Source organism: Sorex fumeus, unplaced genomic scaffold (genome assembly GCF_029834395.1).
Source record: "Sorex fumeus unplaced genomic scaffold, SorFum_2.1 ptg000122l, whole genome shotgun sequence".
Taxonomy (NCBI): domain Eukaryota; kingdom Metazoa; phylum Chordata; class Mammalia; order Eulipotyphla; family Soricidae; genus Sorex; species Sorex fumeus.
The window spans coordinates 11,626,635-11,651,571 of record NW_026606179.1 but is presented as its reverse complement, the minus strand read 5'-3'; the positions used below and the strand labels follow the sequence as shown (position 1 = coordinate 11,651,571).

At 51.7% G+C, this 24,937-nt stretch overlaps 1 protein-coding gene across 1 annotated transcript; it reads right to left on the bottom strand.

The window, feature by feature from the left end:
- Positions 1–24: 24 nt before the first annotated feature.
- On the bottom strand, positions 25–23,775 carry PLEKHA4 (pleckstrin homology domain containing A4). Its single transcript, XM_056135831.1, has 20 exons — positions 23,676–23,775; positions 23,165–23,329; positions 21,922–22,029; positions 20,288–20,360; positions 20,075–20,175; positions 19,802–19,911; positions 18,968–19,183; positions 18,016–18,295; positions 16,859–16,933; positions 15,009–15,056; positions 14,802–14,882; positions 14,340–14,489; positions 12,936–13,034; positions 9,356–9,496; positions 7,581–7,692; positions 7,432–7,508; positions 3,478–3,639; positions 1,757–1,815; positions 820–932; positions 25–409 (listed from the first exon to the last, which is right to left on the bottom strand). The coding sequence occupies exons 2-20, from the start codon at positions 23,246–23,248 to the stop codon at positions 144–146; spliced, it is 2,355 nt and encodes a 784-aa protein (XP_055991806.1). The 5' UTR covers positions 23,249–23,329; positions 23,676–23,775; the 3' UTR covers positions 25–143.
- Positions 23,776–24,937: the final 1,162 nt, after the last annotated feature.

Genomic DNA, 24,937 nt, shown 5'->3' with positions numbered 1-24,937 from the left:
AAGCTTTGGTTACCGAAACCTGGCCCTTCCAGGAGGTGAGTAGGGGCTGCGAGTGGGGACCCCCTGGGACAGCGCGCGAGCAGAACCTGCCAGAGGCACAGCCAGACCACGCCCCCTGGGGGCCTTGGGCTCCTATTGGCTGCTCAGAAGCTGGACTGTAGCAGAGTGACACGCAAAGGCCACGCCCCCTCGCCCTGGGTCCGCGCCGCGGGCGTGGACACCGAGTCCCACGTGGGCTCCCAGGAAGCAGGGCCTGAGCCGCGCCCACTCCCCCGACGGGAGAAGCCAGAGCCAGAGCCGGAACTGGCCACTGCAGGTGATCTTGGGGGCGACGTCACCTGAGTTGTTTGGTCCGATGGTGGCGGCGGCGCAGGTGGGAGAGGGTCACCTCGGGAGTCCATTTTTCCACCTGGGGTGAACGAGGACGCACCCTTAAGGACGGGGAATTCGCACCTTGGGTCGTTATTCTTAGGATCGAACGCCCCATCTCCTCCTCCTCCAGACCCAGGAGTCCTCGACTCCGATATCCTGTCTAAGATCGAGAATCCCCAAATCCTGGCCAGGGTTTTTTTTCTCCTCAAAGGATTCCCGGGTCTGGAGGGATAATACGGAGGGTAGGGCGTTTGCCTTGCACAAGGCCGACCTGGGTTCGATCTCCCGCATCCCCTATGGTCTGCTGAGCATCTCAAGAAGTAATTCCTGAGCGCAGAGGAAGGAAGAAAGGAGGGAGGGAAGCCCAGAAAGGATTTCCTAAAAAGCCTAGGACTCCCTTATCCCTAAAACCCAGAATCCCGAGGAAGGTTTCCAGCCCTTGCTCACCTGTCATCATTCGGTGCCACTGCGACGCCTCCGTGGCCAGGGCTTGAGAGAGGCTAAGCACCCTCTCACGGTGACCTTCAGATGTTGGCAAATAGGGGGTGCAGTTCTTAGAACTAGAAAAAAAGAGGAGGATGGGGGGATCCCTTCAGCTCCTTGTGATGGTAGCAATGCCCCCGGTGGCCTTCTGGGAGTTGTAGTCCTTAACACATGCCCCAGTAAGATTTTAAATAAGGCGGCCTTGTTTAAATGAAATGTTTAATGTTTAAATAAAATGTTTAAATGTTGAAGTGAAACATGCCTGGTGCATTACAGGCTTTATATTCCAATAGCCAGTGGGCTTCTCACTGCTTCTGGGCCCAGGCAGATTGGGGAGATGCACTGTTCACAAGTTCTTGTACCCCAGAACTTAAGCATTTCTAAGGCTCTGCGATTAGGTCTTCACCCCTCAGGAACACTTAATAATAATAACAACAACAATAATGATAATGATGATGATGTTCAGAGTGATAGCACAGCAGTAGGGTGTTTGCCTTGTGCGCAGCCAGCCGGGCTGAGCTGGTTCGATTCCTCCGCCCCTCTCGGAGAGCCCCGCAAGCTACCGAGAGTATCTCGCCCAAGTGGCAATGCCAAACACAGTAACAACTGTGTCTCAAAATGGAGAGTTACTGGCCCTCTTGAGCAAAATCGATGAACAACGGGAGGACAGTGTTTGTTTGTTTTGTTTTTGATGATGATGCTAGTGGGGCTGGAGAAATAGCATAGCTGGCCGACATTTGCCTGGCATGCGGCTCTGGCATCCTCTATGATCCCCTGAGCACCACTAGGAGTGATCCCTGGTTGCAGTAACTTCGGAGCATCGCCAGGTTGTGGCATCCAAAATAATTAAAAAAAAAAAAAGTAAATACTATTGCACAGAGCCAGTCCTGCAGTTCCTTACCTGCTCCAGGACCCTGAGCTTCTGAGCCATTTCTGGACTCCTGAATGTCCTGGGATGGGCTGCAAAGGAATTGGGGTGTCAAGAATTTGCCACACACACAAAAAAGAATTTGCCACAGGGGTGGGGGGGTGGCAGAAGGGAAACATTTGTGGTAGGAATGTGCACTGGTGGAGGGATGGGTGTTGAAACATTGTATGACTAAAACAGACCAACCATGAACAGCTTTGTAACTGTTTTTCTCACAGTAATAAGGAAGAAGGAGGGAGAAGGGAGAAGAAGTAGTAGGAGGTGGAAGAAGAGGAGAAGAGGAGGAGGAGAAGGAGGAGGAGAAGAAGAAGAAAAGATTTTGCTTTTTGAGGTCACACCCAGCAATGCTCAGGGATTACTCCTAGCTATGCACTCAGGAATTACTGCTGGTGGTGCTCAAGGACCAATATATGTCAGGGATGTGGCTCAGTAGCAGATCACACATCTCACATGCGTGAGGCTCTGGGTTTTGATCCCCAGCACCAACATGACCCCAAAAAAGCACTACCCAATCCTCTTGTCCAAGTACAATATTTTGGTTTTCTGGGAAATGGTTATTGCAAAGAACTCCTCTTCTCCATAGGACCTACACAAGATTCTCAGTGTATCCCCATAATTTACCCTGACAACACAGAAAAGGCCCTCCAAATTCACATTTTGGAGGAGATTGGACCCCACATATGCAGAGCAGATTTTGCTCAGTGGCTACTCCTGGCTCTGTTTTCACGGGGAGAGCCCTGATAGTACTGGGAGACCATCTGTGGGGCCAGAGTTCAAACTGGGATTGGCCACATGCAAGGCAAGGGCTTTTACCCCCTTAATATCTCTTGACCCAAAATTCATATTCTTTATTTCAGAAATCATTCACTGGACTGTTTGGTTGATGTGTGGCCCCCAAACCACCAAGACACAGAAATAAAGGTCAACGATTAGACATTCCTCTGGCAGAAAAGAATCCTGACTGATGGATGGGGCCAGAGCGATAGTACAGCAGGTAGGGCGTTTGCCTTGCATGCAGCCGACCTGGGTTCGATTCCTGGCATCCCATATCCCATATGGTCCCCTGAGCACCACCAGGGATAATTCCTGAGTACAGAGCCAGGAGTTACCCCTGAGTATATCTGGGTGTGACCCAAAAAGGCAAAAAAAGAAAAAAAAAGAATCTTGACCTGTGGACTAGAGAAAGGTCCAAGGCCTGGATTTAACCCTCATACTGAGGGTCCCGCTAGCACTTGGGAGTGAACCCTGAGCAAGGAGGTGGGGAGTAGCTGGGGAGTAGTGCCACTAGGTGTGGTCTCCAAACCAAAATAAACAAGTCAATAAAGGAAGCCCAACCTTCAAATCATCCCCATCCCCCCACCTCACACCTGTTTAACTCCTTGGGAAAAAAAATAAAAAGTGAAAGCAGGGCTTTCCCCACTGCAATTGCAACTGCAATTGCATGACTAAAAGCAATTCCTTCCTCACTCCCTTGGTGGCTTTTAAAACTTCCTTTGAAACACTGAAAACCAAAAAGGTGACACTGGGGCCCTTTCCCCTCATTCCCCAGAGAAGGCTGACAGCAGTGCAGAAATAATTTTGGGTGAAGCTGGAAGGCCAGTTCCGGGTATGCTCATTGTTCAGAGAGAGAAAGTGAGGCTCCACCTGGGGGCTGTGGAGCATTCCCCCCCCTCCCGCCCCTCTGCTGTTCTTACCCTTTGTTCCCCATTGGGCTGGCGCAGGGCTGGGGACTGCGTTCTCTCCAGGGTGAGGAGTCCCGGCGAGGCTGAGCAGGGAAGTGACCTGCCACGCTCCTGATTCCTGCGCATTCTCTCCAGCTGCTCCTGAGCGCTCATGCGGGGCCGGCCCAGGGGGCGCTGGGGGAGCAGAACCTGATCCCGGGACCAGTCACAAGGGGGTTCCCCACCCAGCTTAGAACTTTTGGACACTCAGACTTGACCAGGGCTCACATCCCCCCAGGACTCCCTAAAAAGATACATTGGAGGCCCAGGGTGTCCTGGAGTAAGCCCTGAACACTGTCGGGTGTCACCCCCTAAAACAAAAAGGCCCTCCCGTTGATCATCGATTTGCTCGAGCGGGCCCAGTAACGTCTCCATTGGAGACTTTGTTGTTACTGTGTCTGGCATATCGAATACATCACGGGGAGCTTGCCAGGCTCTGCCGTGCGGGCGAGATACTCTCAGTAGCTTGCCGGGCTCTCCGAGAGGGGCGGAAGGAATCGAACTCAGGTTGGCCATGTTGGCTGCGTGCAAGGCAAACACCCTACCCCTGTGCTATCGCTCTAGCCCCTAAAACAAAACAAAACTGAAAAAGCAAGAAAAAATAAAACGACTTCAGGGATAGGGTGGTGAGGTCAGCCAACTGCAACTCCATGAAAAAGGCCATCAGAACACCCTTTGTGTGTGAGGGAGTCAGGCAGAAGGTTTGAGATGTTTATTATGGGTTTTTTTGGGGGGGGGGGTGTTGGAGTTGGAGTATTTGTCTACTTTTGGTTCTGTGCTCAGCAGTGACCCCTAGTGGTGATCAGGGATCATGCAGTTTCCAGCACCGAAGTTGGGTTTGGCTGTGTGCAAAATTCCCCACTAGTCTTCCTGAACAATCTCTGGCTCCTGTTGGGGAAGTTTATAAGGGGCAGTGACAGACTATAATTGACCGGAAGCTCTAGAGCTGGAGAGACACAGGAGTAAAGCGCTGTACCTTGCATGTGGCACTGGAGAGGCGCCCTGATCCCTGCCAAGAGTGATCCCTGAGCATAGGGTGAGGAGTAAGCCCAGACCACTGCTGGGTGTGACTGAAAAACAAAAACAAAGCAAAGGACTGGAGGGGGAGGCTGCCTGGGGGGAAGGACAGGAAACCCTGAGTGGTTTTTGATCGTGAGACAAGTTAGGAACCTGCTCAGACCACTGTCGGGTGAGTTAGGACAGGTCTGGCTGAGGAAAGCAAATTATCTGAAATCATCATCAAAGGCCACGCCTCAAGCTCAGTTCTGATGTGATGATAACCAAGTTCTTTCTTTTCTTCTTCTTCTTTTTTTTTAGATGCTTGGGTCACACCCAGGATTGCTCAGGGCTCTATGCTCAGGAATCACTCCTGGCAGTGACTGGGGGACCAGATGGGATGCCTGGGTGGAACTCTGGAGAGCTGTGTGCAAGGCAAACACTCTCCCCACTGTACTATTCCTCTGGCTCCTGATAATAACTAGTTCTTAAAACTATTACCGATTTGGGGGAGAAAACAGCTCTGTAGTCACATTGGCTCCTAGAAAAATGGTTCCAACAGCAACGAGACAGGAAGGTGCCAAGACTGAAGGACACCAGACCCAACTCTAGGCCATGGCCACAGGTAAGAGGCAGTTGGCAGTCCTGGCAAGGCAGAGTTAGCACCTCTGGAAGGTTTTTGTCCACTTTCCCTGTGGCCTTATTGTGCAAACTTGTAAGACTCCAGAAAAATCTTTTTTGTTGTTTTGGTTTTTGGACCACACACCCAACAGCTTATTCCTGGCTTTGTGCTCAGGAGCAAACCCTGGCCGTGCCAGGAATTGGAACTGGAGTTGTGGCAGATGGGGCTGGAGCAATAATATGGTGGGAAAAGTCTTGTTTTGCACATGACTGACCTGGGTTCGATCCCTGGCACCCCATATGGCTTCTAGAGCCCCAGTAGGGGTGATCCCTGGGCAAGGGGCAAAGGGACAGCCCTGAGCACAGCCGGGTGTGGCCCATAAACAAACAAACAGAAAACAATAACAGGTTGGTTGCAGATGCCACATGCAAAGCAGGACTAGTGCTTTATTCCCTGTGTTAAGGTTCAGGTTAAGGGTGGAGACTTTTAGGTTTTTGGGATTTGTTTTTTTTTTTTTCCTGGGCTTTTTCTTTCTGTGTTATTATTTTTTCTTTTTGGATCACACTTAATAATGGTCAGGGGTTACTCCTAGCTCTGCACTCAGAAATTACTTCTGGAAGTGCTTGGGGGACTATATGGGATGCCAGAGATTAAACCCTGATTGGTTGCATGCAAGGCAAGTGCCAACCTGCTGTACTATCACTCTGGCCTTTTTGTTTTTGGACCACACCCACCCTTGCTCAGGGGCTACTCCGGGCTCTGAGCTCTGGGATAACTCCTGGTCTGGGATCACTCCAGCAGTGCTGGGGGGCCATTAGGACGGGGACTTTTTTTAAATTTTTTGCTTTTTGGGTCACACCCGGAGATGTTCAGGGGTTACTCCTGGCTCTGCACTCAGGAATCACTCCTGGCGGTACTCAGGGGACCATATGAGATGCTGGGAATTGAACCCCAGTCAAGGCAAACGGCCTACCCACTGTGTATCACTCCAGCCCTGGGACAGAGACATCTTAGGAAAGTCACAGACAGCCAAGACTTCCCAGACTGAGAAGGGGATGACCCTAAACAAACCGGGGAGGCCACTTGCCTTGCATCGGCCAACCTGGGTTTGATCCTGGCATCCCATATGGTTCCCCAAGCACCACCAGGAGTGATCTCTCAGTGCAGAGCCTAGAGTGACCCCTGAGCATCTCTGTGTGTGGCCCCAAAACAGATAAACAAACAAACAAAAAGAGGCAAATACACAGGGAAGGCAGGTGACCTATGGGTGACAACTGAAGGATCTTCTATTCTGAGTCCTCCTCAGGCAGCTGGAAATGGTGCCAACAAGAACAGGACAAAGCACAAAGGCGACTGGGTCCCCAGGATTAATTATAGGCAGAACCTCCCACCACCCACCCTCAAATGTTGGCAGACAAAGAAACAGACGACAGCACTGGAGAAGATTCCAGCCATGATGGCCCTGGTGACACGTTCCCTGGTGACACAGGGAGAAAATCCCCCAGGGACAAAATGACAAAATGATACAGCAAGGAAGGCTCTGGCCTTGCATGTTAGTTGACCCCTGGCACCCCAGCCTGGCTTGGGCAATCCCTGGCACTGCTATCTGCCCAGAATAGTCACCTAGAGGGACCCCAGGTTTCCTGAGTACCCAAGATGATACTCCCCACCTTGGGTCACAAGTTCTTGGCTGACCTGTTCTGTTTATCAGTGACCAAATGTTCTAACGTGACTTAGAAGGGAGGGGACACGGCCCAGGGAGGAAGCTTTGAGAAGCAATGGTCCATAAAAATATCCCCACCCCCAGATCCCTTTCCAGCCCTACCCCAGCTGCAACTCCTGGCCTGGGAGTCTCTCACCACCGCTGAACCCCTCCTGCGCCCCACTCCCCAATGATACCTGGGGACTGGGGGGCTGAGAGACTTCGACTGTCCCAGGGTCAGTCATGAAGCTGTATTCAACCTGGGCCTTTTAAGAAAAGCGGGCCCAACGGTTATCCTCTGCTTTGTTTTGTAGGTTTGGGGCCACACCCAGCAGGCCTGGGGGAGTCACTCCCAGTGGTGCTGGGGCTCCCGAGGGTACCCGGTTCAGGTACCGTTTTCCACCACTCAGGGCACTCATGGGAGAAAGGGGGAGCATAGAGCTTTGCACATTTAGCCCACAGTCACAGCTTTGACCAGCAGGGACCAACCTCATGGATCTCACAGATGTGGGGGGTGGGGGGGAGCTTAAGACTTCCCGCCCCCAGCTATTTCTCCTGGAGTCAGGGAGAGATGTGGGCTCAGGTTGGGGACAGGTGGGCTGCCTACCTTGCCTCCTGCCTGTGGGGATGGGGGGTGGTGGCCCTCTGGGCTGGCAGCCGGGGGGACCCCCGGAGCCCCATTACCTGGAAGAGCAGAGCCAGAGTTGGTGAGGCCGGGGACCGCCACGTGAGTCCCTCCCCACTCCAGATACTCACCCGAGGCCCGAGGGCTAGCTGGGTCTCTGTCTGCCTCCGGGGGCTGCCCCCAGTCAGCCTCGGGAGAGCGGGGAGAGTTCAGCTCCAAGGACTCAGACAGGCTCTGGAGGGGCTGGGAAAGGGAAACCACGAGTGTTGAACAGAAGACGCCCTTGACAGGTATTTCATTTCACTCCCAGATCTGAGATGCTTGCCTGGCTTAGACTGGCCCTGCTCACACCCTTAGCTGTACTCAGAAGATTCTAGACGCCCCACTGTCGTTCAGCCCTGCCACTCAGTTCCCAGAATTGGGGATAGGTCTGCACACCCACCTCCCAGAGGGAGTGTCTCCAGAGAGCAGAACTGTCCCCCCGAAGCAGCCCAGAGATCCAGAGACTCCTCAAGATAGTGCTTAGCAGGTCCCTCTCTCGGAGGCCTCCACTCTGTCAATCTCATCGTGTACTCTTTCTTTTTAAAATAAATTAAAATTTTTTGGTTTTGGGATCACACCCAGTGGCACTCAGGGTTTTCTCCTATCTGTATGCTCAGGGGTTATTCCTGGCAGGGCTTGGAGAATCACTGATGCCAGGAATTGGACCCAGTTCTCTTGCAAAGAAAGCCAGCTGAGTTATCTCCTGTGCCCTAACTTGGTTTTTTGTTTTGTTTTTTTTTTTGAGGGGGCACACCCGGTGAAACTCAGGAGTTACTCTTGGTTCTGTGATCAAGACTTACTCCTGGCAATGCTTGGGGGATCATATGGGAAGCTGGGGATCAAACCTGGCAAGGTAAATGCTCTGCCCGCTGTACTATCTCTCCAGTCCCTGTTTTTTTTTTGTTGTTGTTGTTGCTGTCTGTTTTTTTTTTTTTTAACAGAGTCCACTCCTGATGGTGCTGGGGGCCTGGTGTGCCAGGAATCAGACTCAAGGTCTTGCAATATGCCAGGTCTCTCTCTGCTCCACCACTGAGCCCCTCCTACACTAGTGCAAGGCTGTTTAATGTTTCTCTTTCAGACATTGTGCCAACCACTGGACCAGGTTTAACTTAGGGAATCCCCTCAATAAGCCTCTGAGGCAGCTATAATTATCCCTATTTTACACATGGGGAAACTGAGGCTCAGAAAATGTCAGTGAGGGGCTGGAGAGATAGCATAACGGGGAGGGCATTTGCCTTGCACGTGGCTAGCCTGGTCTTGATCCTGGGTATTCCCAAGCACTGTTAGGAGTAATTTCTGAGAGACGGGAGTAGTCCCTGAGCATCGCCAAGTGTGGTCCCTCAAATCCCAAAAATAAGTAAATAAAAGACAAAATGTAAAAATGAAAGAGAATGTCAGTGATCAATGCCACCAATAGGGTTGAGTTGGGACCTCCAGGACATGTGATCTGAAATAACAGACTCTTGCCTTCTGGGGACCTGAGCACTGAGGGCCTGAGAACTGAGCACAGTGTCAACTTCTTTTTATAGACCTCCGTCTTGAGGGCAGAGAGCACTAATGAAAGGTAAAAGATTAGAAAGCCTGTAGGAGTTGGAGGGGGGAAATGCACCCGGCGTGATTCATTTGTCAGTTTCAGGTTGGTTTCAAGTTCCCACCGAGCTCAGCGGAGACCACAGGGAGCCAAGGCCCGGGAGCAGGTGTGCAGGAGTCAGGTTGGGGTTGTGTGTGCAGGAGTGGGCTGCCACCACAGCACACAGGAAACTGGGGACTCGCCAGAGCAGACGCGCAGGGGACAGAGGGGCACAGGGCTATGAGTGGGCGGGGAGCAGAAGCCGCTGGAGGCTGGGAAGCCAGTGGGTTTCACCTCTTTCTCTGAGGTCTCTTCGCTGGGGAGAGTCAAGGATGGGGAGTCAGGCTCCGCGTGGGGGGATGGTTTCTGGGCTCCCCTGAGCCCTGCCAGCGTATCTTCCACCATCCACAGCTGCTGCTGAGCAGATGCTCTGTCCTGGAGGGAGGGAAAAGATTTGTGTCCCCAGAGGAGGGACAAGGGGATGGCTAGGGCTGGAGAGACAGTGACAGGGTTAAGGCGCTTGCCTTGTGTGTGGCCAACCGGGGGTTCATTCCTTGGCACCCCATACGGTCCCCTGAGAACCAGCAGGAGTGATTTCTGAGTGCAGAGCCAGGAGTCTGCACCAGCAGGCTGGCCCGAAGACCCCACCCCTGCCCTCACCAACTAAAGGTGGGGAATGTACACAGAAGGCCTGTAACCAGCTGGGCAATATTTGTGTGGGACATGGAGTCAGTATTTGTGAATATCAGTTTCCAAGAGCAAATCCCACTGACACCACCACTGGTCATAAATGCTGCATTTCTTCTGTGCTCCATGGTGTTATTTAGCACGACTACGTATGGTGGGGGGAGAGGGGGTTGGAGCGATAGCACAGTGGGTAGGGCGTTTGTTTGCCTTGCACACTGCTGACCTGGGTTCAATTCCTCCATCCCTCTTGGAGAGCCCAGCAAGCTACTGAGAGTATCCCACCCACACCGCAGAGTCTGGCAAGTTCCCCATGGCGTATTTGATATGCCAAAAACAGTAACAATAAGTCTCACATGGAGACGTTACTGGTACCCGCTCGAGCAAACTGATGAACAATGGGAGGACAGTGCTACAGTGCGGTGCTGCAGGTACAGGGGATCAGGGACCTAGTAGAAGCGCAGGAGGTCAGGCACTGGCTTCATGTGCAGTCAGCCCAGCCAATTCAGTCCCTGAGCACTCATGAACACTGAGCCAGGAATAACTCCTGAGCACCACTGCTGTGGCCTCAAAATCCAAACATAAAATAAAAATGTAAAACAAGCTTTCTGGATTTCAGACCCCCTTTCCAGGCTAAAACGGTCACAGTCACGGTCCTCCCGTTTTTCATCGATTTGCTTGAGCGGGCCCAGTAACATCTCCATCATGAAGCTAAAACCAATATATATATATATATTTTTTTGCTTTTTCGGGTCACGCCCAGTGATGATCAGGAGTTATCCCTGACTCTGCACTCAGGAATTACTCCTGGTGGTGCTTGGGGGATCATATGGGATGCCAGGAATTGAACCCTGGTCTGCTGCATGCAAGGCAAATGCCCTAACCACTGTACTATCGATCTGGCCCCCTAAAACCAATATGGGAAGAGAAACTTACAGAACTGGACATTTCCTGTCTTACACATGGTATACTTTATTGTTTTTTGGGGGGACAGGGATGATTTGGGCCAAACCTGCTCAAACCTTATTCCTGGCTCAGTGCTCAAGAATCACTCCTGGCAGGGCTTGGGTGGACCTTATGTGGTGTCTAGGATCGAATCAGGGCTAACTGTGTCAGAGCAAGTGCCTTCCCATTATTTGATCTCTTTAGCCTATAAGGTATGCTTTTCTTTGGCTCAGGCCTTTTGTAATTGTTTTCTGTGATGTTTGCTTTCAGAATAAATATTTGGGGCCAGAGCAATGGTTCAGTGGGTGCTACTGCCTCACATGCAGCTAACCCAGGTTGACTCTTGGCACCACATACGGTTCCCCAAGCCCTTCCAGAGTGCAGAGCCAGGAGTTAGCCACCAAAACAAACAAACAAAATAAGTCAGTATCTTGGGTATCTTTCAGTGAATTTCTTCCTGTATATTTATGTACATTACAAGCACTACTGCTTGTTTATATTTATTTTCTTTCCAGTGGTTTGTACTAGTATGCAGGAAGGCAATGATCTCTGTATTACATGACCTGGCTGAACCAGCTTACTCTCAAACATTTATCTGGTGATTACATTGGATTTTCTCCACAAGCAACAATCACCAGTGTTGCCTGCTTAAATAAAAGCCACTTGGCTTCTTCCACTCTGGTGCTTGCATGGAAGACTCCAGGCCTTAGACTCTGACTTGAGCCCAGCTACAAAGTAGATTACAACTGATCAGAGCAGATACTGGTTTCTTTTTGTTTGTTTTTGCTTTATCGGGTCACACCCCACAATGCTCAGGGGCTACTCCTGGCTCTGCACTCAGGAATAACTCCTGGTCATGTTCAGAGGACCATGCAGGATCCTGGGGATCAAACCCGGCCTGGTTGCATACAAGGAAAATGCCCTTCCTGCTGTACTCTCATTACAGTCCCAACACCGGCTTCTTTTTTGTTTGTCTGGTTGGGGGCCACGCTGGACACTGCTGTGGGCCCAGCAGTGCTAGAGATAAAGCCTGGAGCTCTGGCCTGCCAAGCCCCTGCTCCAGCTCTGAATCATCTCCCAGCTCCATCCCCTGTTGGAATTCCTGACCTCAGGAGAAAAGTTTTCCACATCCCACCTACAATTACATTACTGTTTGTGATAAAGCCTTTATCAGATGAAGGAAGTTTTTTTTTTTTTGTTTTGTTTTGTTTTGTTTTTGCTTCTTGGGTCATACCTAGCGATGCACAGGGGGGTTACTCCTGGCTCTGAACTCAGGAATTACTCCTGGTAGTACTCAGAGGACCATATGGGATGCTGGGAATTAACCGAGTCCACCACATGCAAAGCAAACGCCCTATCTGCTGTGCTATGGCTCCAGCCCCTGGAAGTTGGTATTCTTTTTGTCTGCTTTTTTTGGTCAAACCCAAATAAATGTTTTTGAATGAAAGTACCAAACAGCAAGGGGAGCTGGAAAAACAAGTGGGAGGTTCTTTGGGTTTGTTTTGCACTCTTTGAGTGATAGTCCAGCAGGTAGGGTATTTGCCTTGCATGTGGCTGACCCCTTATGCTGCTTTCTCGGGCTGGAGCGATAGCACAGCGGTAGGGTGTTTGTCTTGCGCACAGCCAGCCTGGCTGAGCTGGGTTCAATTCCTCTGCCCCTCTCGGAGAGCCCAGCAAGCTACCGAGAGTATCTTGCCCGCACGGCAAAACCTGGCAAGCTACCCGTGATGTATTCAATATGCCAAACACAGTAACAACAAGTCTCAAAATGGAGACGTTACTGGGCCGGTTCGAGCAAATCAATGAACAACAGGAGGACAGGACAGGACAGTGGCTAACCCAAGTTTGATCCTTGGCGGCATCCCCTGAGTACCACCAGGAGTAATTCCTGAGTGCAGAGCCAAGAGTAACTCCTGAGCATTGCGGGTGTGACCAAAAAAGTCAAAAAATAAAAAATAAGTAAGTGGGGGGGGGGGGTTCTTAAGGAACTAGCACAACAATACAGTGGATAGGTTATTTGCCTGGCACAAGGCTGATCGGGTTCGGTCCCCGGCATCCCACATGATTCCCCGAGCATGTCCAGAAGTGATTCCTAATTGCAGAGTCTGGAACCCTTGAGCACTGCTGGGTGTGGCCCCAAAACAGAAAAGGGGTACACATGCCAAAAGGGTGAATGGGGAGAATTCCAGGAGAATGTTTGGGGAGGAAGGAAAGGGAAGGCTTTAGGGCTTGGGCACTAACATACCTGGGGCGCCCCGAGGTGTAGGAGATACTCCAGAGTCTCCCTCAAGGCTCCCAGCTCCTGTTCCAGGCTGTTGTACACATCCCACACTCGCTCTCGCTCCTGGGTGCCCGGAAAAGGGGAGATCCAGGTCAGCGCACCTATCCACCACCCCTCCTCCACCCTGTCTTTTCTGGATAAACACAGGAAATTGTCAGGGTCAATTCCCAAGGACTCCTTTGCTCAGACTCCTAGGAAGCCCTGGTATATTTGGAAGCTTCTATTTGAATGTGAAGTGCTAATATAGATAAATCATCTCTCATCTCACCTAGGCAAGACTGTGTAACTAAGGATTATTTTTTCTTGGGGTAGGAGGCAGTCGCGTTGGTGCCACACCCAGTAATGCTCAGGGATTTCTCCTGACTCTGCTCAGGGATTACTTCCGGCAAGGTTCAGAGGATTATTTTAGATGCTGGGGGTTGAACCAGAGTTGGCCGTGTACAAAACAAGTGCCCTACCCTCTGTACTGTATCTCTGGCCCTCTAAAATATCTTTTTCTGTGTGTGAGGGATCATACCTGGTGATGATCAGGGTTTACTCCTGGCTCTGTGCTCAGGGATCACTCCTAATGGAATTTGGGGACCATATGTGATGCCAGGGATTGGATCCAGATCAGTTATGTGCAACCAAGAGCCCTCCTCACTGTACTATCTCTCTGGTCCCTCTAAAGAATTACATATATATTTTTTGGTTTGGGGCCACACCTAGTGACGTTCAGGGTTTTCTCCTGGCTCTGCACTCAGGAATCACTCCTGATGGTGCTTGGGGGACCCTATGGGATATGAAGGATTAAACCCAGGTTGGCTGCGTGCAAAGCAAGTATTCTATCAGCTGTACTATTTCTCTGGCTCAGTAAATGTGACTTCTATTGCCTCAAGTTTATAACACAATCATCTGTGGCCCAGAGGTGTCAAGCAACTTTTCTTGGTTCACACAGCTTTCAGAGCAGGAGTTAAGGTCAGGAAACCCCTATCAAAACCCTTGCTCTTGGACAACTAAACTATATTCTGCCACTACACTGAAATCTCTGCTGGCTCCTCACAGCCCCTCAAGATCATGGGTTGTGGGGCTGGAGTTATAGTATAGTGGGTAGGGTTTTTGCCTTGCATGTGGCCAAGCAGGGTTCGATCCCTAGCATTCCATTTGACCCCCCACCCCCACCCCCAGCACTGCCAGGAGTAATTCCTGAATGCAGAACCAGAAATAACCCCTGAGCACAGCCAAGTGTGACCCAAAAAGTTAAAAAAAAAAAAAACAAGGAAAAATAAAAGAACTACCTTCCTATGATCCCTTGGGGCATGATTCCCTGCCAATCAACATCCCCACAGTCCTGTCCTCGTCCCACTGGGTCTCTTCCTGGACACTCACCTGGGTAAGGTGACACAGAGTGGCCCGCACGCTGACCAGTCGGTCCTGCAGAAGGCGCTGGCGCCCCCAGGCCCTCCCTGGGACCTGCGCCTCCCTGGAGGTCTGGCTCAGCTGCTGGCGAGTCAGCCCCAGCGCAGCCTCTAATTGCTCCTGCACCCAGACAGAAGGCCATTAGATTTTTGTGTGCGACCTCACCCAGCGATATTCAGGGCTGACTCCTGGCTCTACACTCAGGAATCACTCCTGGTGGTGCTCAGGGGACTACGTGGGATGCCAGGGATCGAACTAGGGTCAGCTGTGTATAAGGCAAACATCAAACCCACTGTACTACTGCTCCAGCCCCCATAAAGTGATTATATTCTAAGACCACCACGATGCCAGGGGGAGAGCGGGGCATGCTGGGCACCACAAGAGGCTCAGGCCAGGTGTAGAGGCCAGCATCCCACCCCTCCGGGCCTGGACCTTTTCCTCCAGTCTCTGGGCCATCTCCTCCTGCAGCCCCTTCAGCAGCCGGTCCTGCCCACACAGCTTGGTCAAGAGAGTCTGCAGGAAGAAGAAGGGGGTGATGGATGCCCCACCTGGCCCCTCTTGCTCCACCCCACCCCTCCCTCTAACATGTTCCCTTCTCATTTCTGGGACTTAGTAGGATATGGATTGAGGAGAACTTACATCTGTCTCCAAGCTCTGCTGGAAGTTTGAGTCCAGAGGAGGACCTGGCTGAGGAGGAAAGGAATTGGGGAGAAGGGCATTACCAGTCTGTTTGTTGGACAAAGTGGGTCATATTGTAAATTCAGCCCCTGGTTTTGTTTTTTCCTTTTGTTTTGGGGGCATACCTGGCAGTGCTCAGGGGTTAACCCTGCCTCTGTACTCAGGGATCACTTCTGGTAGTGCTCATGGGACATATGGGTCCGAGGATTGAACCCAGGTCAGCTGCATGCAAGGCAAATGCCCTACCCACTGTGCTCTCTCTCTGACCCCGGAAATCCCTCTCTTTCTGAGGTTCATCTTAGTAAATGCTTTATAACGCACCAATGGTTGCTACCAAATAGCTACAGCGAATATTATACATCTTGGAAAAATGCAGACATTTCATTTAGAATAGGGAATCGAATAAGAACACTTACTACCCCCATTCCATTTAACACTGCATTAGTGATCTGAACCAATGGTGTTTGATAAGAAAGATGAAATCAAAGAAAGTCAAGGTAGAAGGGAAAGATGATGTACTCAACTACTCAGAACCACCACCACAGTCAAAGTGTGATTAGCATCAATCCAAGAATTCAGCAAAGATGCCAGGTGCAAGGTGACAGTACAGCCATGGTAAGCAGAAGTCTACACTGGCATAAACCAGAAAATACAATTAAAAATAAATAAATAGTGACCAAGGCCAGAGTGAGAATACAGCAGGTAGGGCTCTTGCCTTACACGCGGCTGACCTGGGTTTCGATCCTCAGCATCACATATGGTCCCCTGAGCACGGCCAGGAGTAATTCCTGAGTTCAGAGCCAAGAGTAACCCTGAGCATTGCCAGGTGTGACCCAAGAAGAAATAAAATAAAAAATAAATTTAAAAAAAGAGTGGCCAAAGTGATAGAACAGTAGGAAGGTATTTGACTTGCATGCAGCTAACCCGGGTTTGATCCTCGGTATCCCATATGGTCCCCCAAGCACTGCCAGGAGTGATTCTTGAGTATGGAGCCAGGAGTTATCCTCGAACATGGTTGGATGTGGCCCCAAAACTAAATAAATTAAAGTTGGAAAAAAAAAGAAGGGACAGAGCTACAGAGCTATAGTACAGTGGGTAGAGCATGCAGCCAACCTAGGTTTGATCCCTGGAATCTTACATGGTCCCCCAAGCACTGCCAGGAGTAATTCCTGAGCACAGAGCCAGGAGTAACCCCTGAGTACCGCCAGGTGTGGTTGAAAAACAAACAAAAACAATAATAGTGGGGACTGGAATAGTAGTACAGTGGACAGGATGCTTGCCTTGCATGAGGCCAACCCAGGTTCAACTGCTGCCAGCTTCTATGATCCCCCTTTCCCTGCCAGAAGTAATCCCTGAGCACTGATCCAGGAGAAAGTCCTGAGTACCGATGAGTACCAAAAAACAAAGTTAAAGAGAGAAGAAAAAAAAGGCTACCAGGCTGAAGAGATAAAAACCAGAGGTGAAACACTTGCCCTGCATGTAGCTTATCCTGGCCTAGTCCCAACCCTGTACAGAGGCCCCTGAGCACTGCCTGGGTGACTTTTGCCACAGAGCCAGGAATGACCTCTGAGAACCCCGGGTGTAGCCCACCCCTCCCAAACCAAAGATAACACTCCTTGTGCTAGGAGAGCTATGAACAGTGTAGGAGTTACTGAAGAGCGTACCAGAATTCTCTGGGAGAACTCTCAAACGCCAATCAAGGAATGATAAAAGGAATGAAAAGAGGGCCATGCTGTGTAGGAGCCAGCCAGCAGCTCCTGGCCAGACCCTGACCTGCCTGATGTCAGGAGCGGGGAGGCCCAGACACCTACCAGTAAAACCATGGAAGCGCGGCTCCCAGGAGACCTTGGGGGCAGCTGGAGGTACGTGCAGGCACCAGAGGGGGCCTGCAGGAATATTCAAATTAAGTGTTATCACTCAAGGGACATACAGCTGGCATATGTGAGGTCCTAGGTTCTATCCCAGCACCAAGTATCTACCCAGCTCTACAACAACAGTATGAGAGACAGAGACAGACAGACAGACAAACCTTATAATCATTTTTTAAGGACAAGAATAATAGTACAGTGGATAGGGCACTTGCCTTGCATGCGGCTGGCCCACATTTAATTTCTAGCACCATATATCATCTCCTGAGCCCTGCCAGAAGTGATCCCTGAGCACAGAACCAGGAGTAAGTGCTGAGCACTGCCAGGAGTGGTTCCCCCAAAACAAAAACAAAAAAAATTGTTTTCTTTCATTTTGCTGTTTTTGGGGGGACCCTGGCTGTGCTCAGGGGTCACTTTTGACTCTATGCTCAGGGATCACTCCTACCACTATGAAGGGGACCATATGGGATGCCAGGGATCAAACCTGGTTGCTTCATGCAGGGCAAGTACCTTAAGCCCTATATGATCTCTCCGGTCCCAGTGCTCCAAAATTGGCATGATAGTAACACATACTTCAATATACTAAGGTGCCAGAAGACTCTCTGAGCTTCAGAAATGGGCTCACCTAACTTCCTTAACTCCCTGTGGCCAGCTGGTTCTACTGGGGGGAAGCAGAACAGAATGGTGAGTGGCCGTGCCTGGCACTACAGCGCCATGGCCAGAGGAAGCTGCAGCAGCCGCTCCCTCTCACATTTGTGGTTAGCTGTGGCTATTCTGGGCTACAATGCCAGGATGCTCTGAGAAAATAGCTGGTGACCAACTTAGAAGGATAAACTGGAGACACAAGGCAGGTGCGATTCTCAAGAGTATCATCCCAAGGGTATTCTGGGCAACACTTACCGTAACACTGCAACAACAGTCGTGAGCACTGATGGGAGAGTAAGTGACTCTCTTGGCTCCATTCTAAAGAGCCCGCCCTGCTTGTGCCGAACTACAATTCCCATGATGCTCAGGGACAAAAGCCTAGAGACCGACCTAGAGTGAGCGTTCCAAAGCCATATGGGATATACAGTCCCCTTCCCCATTGCCTCTCTGCTTACCTGTGTTCTGGCCTCCTGTCTTCGGGGTTGGGGACTTGCGGGTGGCCTTCCTCCTGGAGCCTCAGAGGAAGGTGCTCGGCGGGGAGTGGGAGGGCGGGAGAGGGTCTGACGCTGAGGACCCCAGTCCAGGGGAGGCCGGACATCAATGCGACTCAGGGGGGTGTGGGGTCTGGTAGGGGGAATTGTGTCTCCTGAAGAAGGAGGGGGTCTGCGCGCAGGTGCAGAACTGGGCCGGGGGAGATTCAGTGGGGAGGGGGGGCGAGAGAGGGGTGGGTACAGGCTGTGGGGAGGAGAACCCAAAACTGAGTCAACTAGAGCCCCCAGCTCCACTCCCCACCAAGTCAAGGGATATGTCCCCTTTCAATGCTTTCAGACTAAATGTTCCTCTGTCAACTCCTCCTCAGCACTTCTCCTCCACTAGAGCTCCAGCAGGGGGTTCACTCAGGTGGACAGCAGTCTCTAAGATCTGCTCGAAACAGGCTCGCTCTCCCCCTCCCTAACCTTCCCCTGGGCTATGCCTCCCTCATAGCTTTTCTTTACTTTTCATTTTGTGGCCATCCCCAGCTGTGCTTTGGACTTAATCCTAGCTTTGTGCTCAGGGATCACTCCTGGAGGTGCATGGTGGGCCTGGGTCAACCATGTCTAAAGCAAGTGCCCTACCCACTATACCATTGCTCCAGCCCCCATCACAGTTTCTTTCTTTTCTTCTTTTAGCGTTTGGGCCACACCTGGTGATGCTCAGGAGTTACTCCTGGCTCTGTACTCGGGAATCACTGCTGGAGGTGTTTAGGGGACCATACTGGATCCTGGGGATTGAACCCAGGTTGGTGGCGTACAAGGTAAGTGTCCTACCCACTGTACTATCTCTTCATCCCCATGCACTATAGTTTTTCATCAGAATCGTAATCCTATAGACTCTTCTGGTTCCAGCAGACTCCCTCTTTGAACTCACTCTGGGCTCCTCGTCCTCCGAATCGGGGATCCAAATTGAAGATCAGCAGTGGGGCTGGGAGTGAGTAGCCGGGGTTGGCTGCGATCTCTGGAAAGGTGTACAGCTTCGGGGGATTCTGAGCTGTGTCCTTTGTCCTCTCGTCTCACCTCTGGGGGGCCCCCGGGGCCACCAGGGCCCTCTCCACACTGGAGATGAGCAGGTGACCTGGATCGCCCACTAATAGTGGGGGATGGAGAGAAGACAAAGAAAAACCTCACAAGGGACCTGGCTCACTTCACAGGACACAGGAACCTAATCAGAAAAAATATGGAGATGGTGGCCTGCTGAATCATTGTCCCAGTTCTGCAGACAGGGCACTTGAGAAGCCTGTGCCATGTCACAAGGTTCATCCGGGTTGCTGATATCTAGATACTGGAACCGAGATGGGCCAAACCTTTTTGGTTTTGGTTTTTGCTTTTTTTTGTAACTGACAACCTCAGAAGGTGAAGACATTTTTTGTTTTTCGGTCACTCTCAATGATGCTCAAAGGTTACTCTTGGTTCTGCACTTCGGAATTACTCCTGGCACTGCTGGGACCCATGTATTGGAACACAGAGCAATCAAATACCTCAACATCCTACCACCTGTACCATAGCTCCAGCCTCAGGGGGTGGAGACTTCTGAGAAAACCAATCAGAATGGACGGAATGTTAATTAGAGGGCTGACCCAATTGCGGGGGGAATGTCCTAGAAGACAGTTCTTTTTCTGATTGGACAGGGATGCCTGATAGGCGGAGTCTCTTTGAAAGATGAATGATTGGAAGTGATCCGAAGGGGTGTGGCTTGGATACTCACCAATCATCGCCCTCTGCGCGGGAGGCCCGGCCCAGCGCCCTAAGCCAGCCACGGAGGTCCTCTAGGGTGTCCGCGGCCAGAACGTAGGTTCTCATGCCTGGGTGCTCTGCCTGTGGGCAGAGAGAGCAGAGTACCAGGATACCCACGTTCCATGGGGTCTGGGATGAAGCTCAGCGGTTTGATCTCAGTACCGTAAAAGAAAAAAATGTAAAGGAGCATGCCTCTGGCTTGTCCATTGCCAGCTGTGGCCAGCCCAGACCTGGCCTGACTCACCGTGAAGGTGAAGCGCCGTCCCCGCGGGACTCCAGGCCCATCTGGTCGGACACTGTAGCTGGGGAGTGGTACGCTGCCCAGGACACTCTCCTCTCGGCTATCTGCATGAGACAGACTGGGGTGAAGGATCTCCCATGGACCTGGAGCTGGAGGAAATGCAAGATGGGACCCCCTATCCACCCTCCCATCAGCCCATGACATCTGGACCCTGACCCTTGTAATAGAAGAGACAATGGCCGGAGAGCACAAACCAGCGGCGTTTCCAGAGCCGGAGCCCAGCGCTGTCCTGGGGAAAGAAAGTGGGAGGTTTGGTCGGACCATGGGGGTGGGTTTTGGGTGGGGAATGAATAAAGACAGTGGCACTTGGGAACAGAACTCCAGAATGTGGAGGAGATATTTGTCACGTTGGTTTCAGACTCAGCCCTGGGGCCAGTGGTTGGCAGTGGGGAGGACAGAGGTTCTGGATGGATGCGTCTGAGCCCTGTTCTGAGGCCCACCACTTTCAAACTTAGAACAAACAGTTTCCCCACTAGGAACCCCTCATCTCATCTGCCCATTGGAGGCTGAGACATTCAGGAAGGAGACAATACCCTGAAAGAAGAAGTGATTCGTAAATGAAGATTTGGGGGCCTGAACAATAGTACAGTGGGTAGGGTGTTTATCTTGCACACACCTGGGTTCCATCCCCGGCATCCCCTATGGTCCCCCAAGCACTGTCAAGTGTGATTCCTGAGTGCAGAGCCAGGAGTGAGCCCTAAGAACTACCGGTTGTGGCCCTCACAAAAATAAATATGAATATTTGGTGTGATGGCACTGAGCCAGACCCCTGACCCCATATCTCCTCCTCCCTTCAGTGGGAATTAATCCTTGGCACCTGCCTGCTCTTGGGCCATTTTGCTTTGAGATTTCCTCCAATCACCCTCACACCCAAGAGCATGCAAGATCTCAGCATAACAGGTTCCCTCAAGCACTTTCCAACACTCACCCCCCCCATCCCATGTCACTGCTTCACTGCACTCCCCACAAGCTGGAATCATGGAGTCTACTTCCATCCATGCTGATCCTAACCCATCCCTGCTATACCTACATCTTGAATAAACTATTGCCTATGAGGCTTTGAATGATGAAATCCATTCTCCAAAATGTGTTGCTAGTCCAGCTGACTCTTCTGCGAACATCCTGGAGTGTGATCACATGGGCGCGTGCACACACACACACACACACACACACACACACACACACGTGCACATGCGGCAGTACCTGCCACACACGGAGGCTGAATGTAAAGCCCATCTAACGTCCATGCAGCCCCATGCACTGGGACTCAGGATTGTGCTTTGTCTTCATGGGACAGCAAGCACTGCAGAGCTTATTAATATTCAGTAAATAGTGAATGTGGGGCCAGAGTGATAGTACAGCGGGAGGGAGGCTGCCTTGCCCTTGGCAGAACTGAGTTTAATTCCCAGCATCCCATATGGTCCCTCGAGCATCTCCAGGAATAGTTCCTGAGTGCAGAATAGCCCTTGACCACTGCCCAATGTGGTCCCAAAATAAAACAAACAAATGAGAGATAGTACAATGGGGAGGGCTCTTGTCTTGAACAGCCAACCTATGTTTGAGTCCCAGCACCCCATATAATCCCTGAAACCATCTAGGAATGACCCCTGGGCCCCTCCGGATATAGCCCCCGAACCAAAGAAGTGGTGAATGAAATAAATGAACAAAGGAGGCAATGAAATAAGGGAAGAGGGTGTCATGGCAAACCATGAGACCTATTTGGTTATGTGGAAGATGTAGACGATGGACAGTCTCGCCATGAGCATTCCTTCCACTACCCACTCTCTTACCTGTTTATGCAGCCAGCCACGGATGTGCACAGGGAGGTTGGGGTCCCTTCTGAGCGCATTGCCTCTCTTTCCAAAGGCATGCACCTTGCTCACAGCCCGGGTGGACTTCTGAGGGGAGAAGACAGACGTGAAGGTGCCCTCAGAGGGGAACATGGGATGCATGCCCAGATCCTTGCTCCAGCTGCCCTTAGAAATGGGGCAGGGGGAGGGGTGGAGCGATAGTACAGCTGGTAGGGCGATTGCCTTGCACACGGTCGACCCTGATTCCATCCTATATGGTCCATCCAGGAGTAATTTCTGAGTCAGAGTCAGGAGCATCACTGGGTGTGACCCAAAAAGCCAAAAAAAAAAAAAAAAAAAAAGAAGAAGAAGAAGAAGACAAAGAAATTGGGCTGGGGGAGTCTGGAGAGAAGCAGTTGCTGTGGGTACTGAGGGACACCCACTCTCAGTGGGTGGAAGGTGGTGCTAGGGGGCAAGGGAGAATGTCACAGCTAGAGGGGATTTAGGGGATTTGGGAATCGAGGGTCCCCTTCGAAGGAAAGAGTGAAGAAGCCTCTGGGACTGGTAGAGGCCACCTTGCCTGGGAGTTTCCTACAATTAAGGGGAAACCTCCCCCACCCCACAGGAGCTGAAGAGATATTACAGCGGGTTAGGCTCTTATTGTGCGCTTGGCTGGTTCAATGATCTGGGTTCAATGATCCCTGAGCACAGAGCCAGGAGTAAGCCCTGAGCATCTCAGGTGTCCCCAAACAACAACAAAAAAGGAGGGAGCCTGCAGTCTGGGTGTGGAGGTCCAGAACTGGGTGGCCTGGGGGTCTTGGCATAGCACATTCTCTGACCTAAGCCACAGGGCCTGGGAGATCCCCAAGGCAGAGGAGCTGTCTCACTGAGACTGACTCTGACTTGAAAACCCTGAGGGGGTGGCCCTGCTGGGGCACCTCTGAATTCCAAGCTGTGACTGGTGGGCAACTGGAGACCTTTCTCTGAAAAGCCCCACACAAACAATCCTAGCTATTTTTGGGAGGAAGGTGGAGAGGTGACTCAGCTAGCAGTGCTTAGGGGCTACTCCTGGCTCAGTGCTCAGGGTTGCTTTGCAGGAGGATGGAAGATGGGCCTCCTATGTGCAAAGACTGCACTGCAGCCTGCCAAAGATCTCCCTGACCCAGGGGTAACAATGACCAGGGCTGGGAATGGGGTGAAGGGGTACCCAGAGCCAGTCCCCCAACCACCCAGGAGTTCAAACCTTGGTGCCCAGGCTGCTGAGCGAGGAGATGGTGGAGGCGCTGCTGGCCAGGCTCAGGCTGCTCCGAGGGCGTCCCTCCTCCATGAGGGGCTCCAGGGGAAGAAAGGGGCTGTGTGCCCGCGTCTGCAGCTGACCCGGCTGCGGGCTGAGAAGGGGTCAGGGGCCCTGAGGTCGGAGGAGAAAGAGCTTGTTGTCTGGGGAGTGGGGGGCTGGGGAAGGCCCAGGGCTGGGCCCAGCATACCGAGTGTCATGCCAAGCGAGGTGGGCGGGCGACGTTGGCAGCTGTGGGGAGGGGCAGCTGTCTGCAGCCCGGGTAGAGAATAGGGGCGCCTTTATTCCTGCCCCCCCTACACTAGAAGCAGGAATTTGACCCTCTCTGTGCCTAGCGACCCAACTCCCCTTCATGCCCAGCTCTGCCCTTTCTCCTCCCCCAACCACCCACTATCTTCCCAAACCATCCCTGCAAGGCCCTGGGGTATCAGCAAGCACACCCAGCCCTCCAGACACTCACCAGCTTTGGGGTTCCAAACTTGGGGGCCGCAGGAGCAGCAACAGCCCCAGGCTCCTGTTCAGTCTCTCACCTGCTCTTGCCCCCAACTCTCTCTCAGACCTCTGTCTCTGTCTGTCTCTGTCTGTCTGTCTCTGTCTCTGTGTCTGTCTCTGTCTGTCTCTCTGTCTCTGTCTGTCTCTGTCTCTGTCTGTCTCTGTCTCTGTCTCTCTGTCTCTGTCTGTCTCTGTCTCTGTCTCTGTCTCTCTGTCTGTCTCTGTCTCTGTCTCTCTCTCTTTCTCCCCGTCTCTCCCACACACTTCTCCTCTGGAGCACTTTCTCTCCCAAACTGTTTCTGTCTGAATCTCTTTCCCTCTGAAACTCTTTCCCTCTTGTCCTAAATCCTTCTCTTCCTCCTGTTCTCTCTCTTTCTCTGACTCTGTCTCTCCCCTCTTTTCTCTCCTCTATTCTCTCTCCCTCTCTCTGTCTGCTGTTTCCTTTCTGATTCTTCTCACTTGCCCTCTTCCTCCCTCTTCCTGTTTCTCTCTTTCCTCTCTGCTGGCCGCCTACACTGCTGTGTCCCCTCCCAGTCCCGCCCCTTTTGCCTCCCCCACCCCAGTCTGACCCCTGGCTCACTGCCCCCACAGCCCAGGGGAGGGGCTGGGAGCCACCCCTTAATCTGAGTCCCTGGTTGGGCTGAGGCCTGGCAAGGCCCGGAGTGCTGACTGACTGGGTGGGATTCCTGACTGTGGATAACAGGTGCCAACCGAGCACCCCAGTGGGTTCTGACCCTTGTGCCCTCAATGGGGACAGGAGGAATCTGGAGGTCTGGACTGAGGATTCTCTTCTAGAACCAGGATGCAGTACCCAGATGAGGCTTAGCCACGCTGGTAAGCACCCGTGTTTTCAACCCCTGCACCTCTAAAAGAAGCAGGTCCGAAAGGGAATGCCCTGCCACAGAGGCAGGGGGGCTGGGGGGGCTGGGGGGTGGGAGGGATACTGGGATTAGTGGTGGTGGAAAATGGGCACTGGTGGAGGGATGGGTACTCAATCATTATATAATTGAAACCCAAGCACAAAAATTTGTAAGTCTACCACTGTACCTCATGGTGTTTCACTAATAAAAATTTTAAAAAGAAAAAAAAAAGAAGCAGGTTCGAAGACATAGAGCAGTAGTAAAATGCTTGCTTTGCATACAGATGGCTCCAGTTTGATCCCCGGCACCACATATGGTCCTCTGAGCCCTGCCAGGAGTGATTTCTGAACACAAAGCCAGTATCTCCTGA

Coding starts and splice junctions, on each gene's coding strand:
- PLEKHA4 (XM_056135831.1), bottom strand. CDS start 23,248: ATGGAGGAGGGACGCCCTCGGAGCAGCCTGAGCCTGGCCAGCAGCGCC. Junction 22,030..23,164: donor TCAGCAGCCTGGGCACCAAG/GTTTGAACTCCT, acceptor TTCTCCCCTCAG/AAGTCCACCCGGGCTGTGAG. Junction 19,912..20,074: donor GACGGCGCTTCACCTTCACG/GTGAGTCAGGCC, acceptor CTCTGCCCACAG/GCAGAGCACCCAGGCATGAG.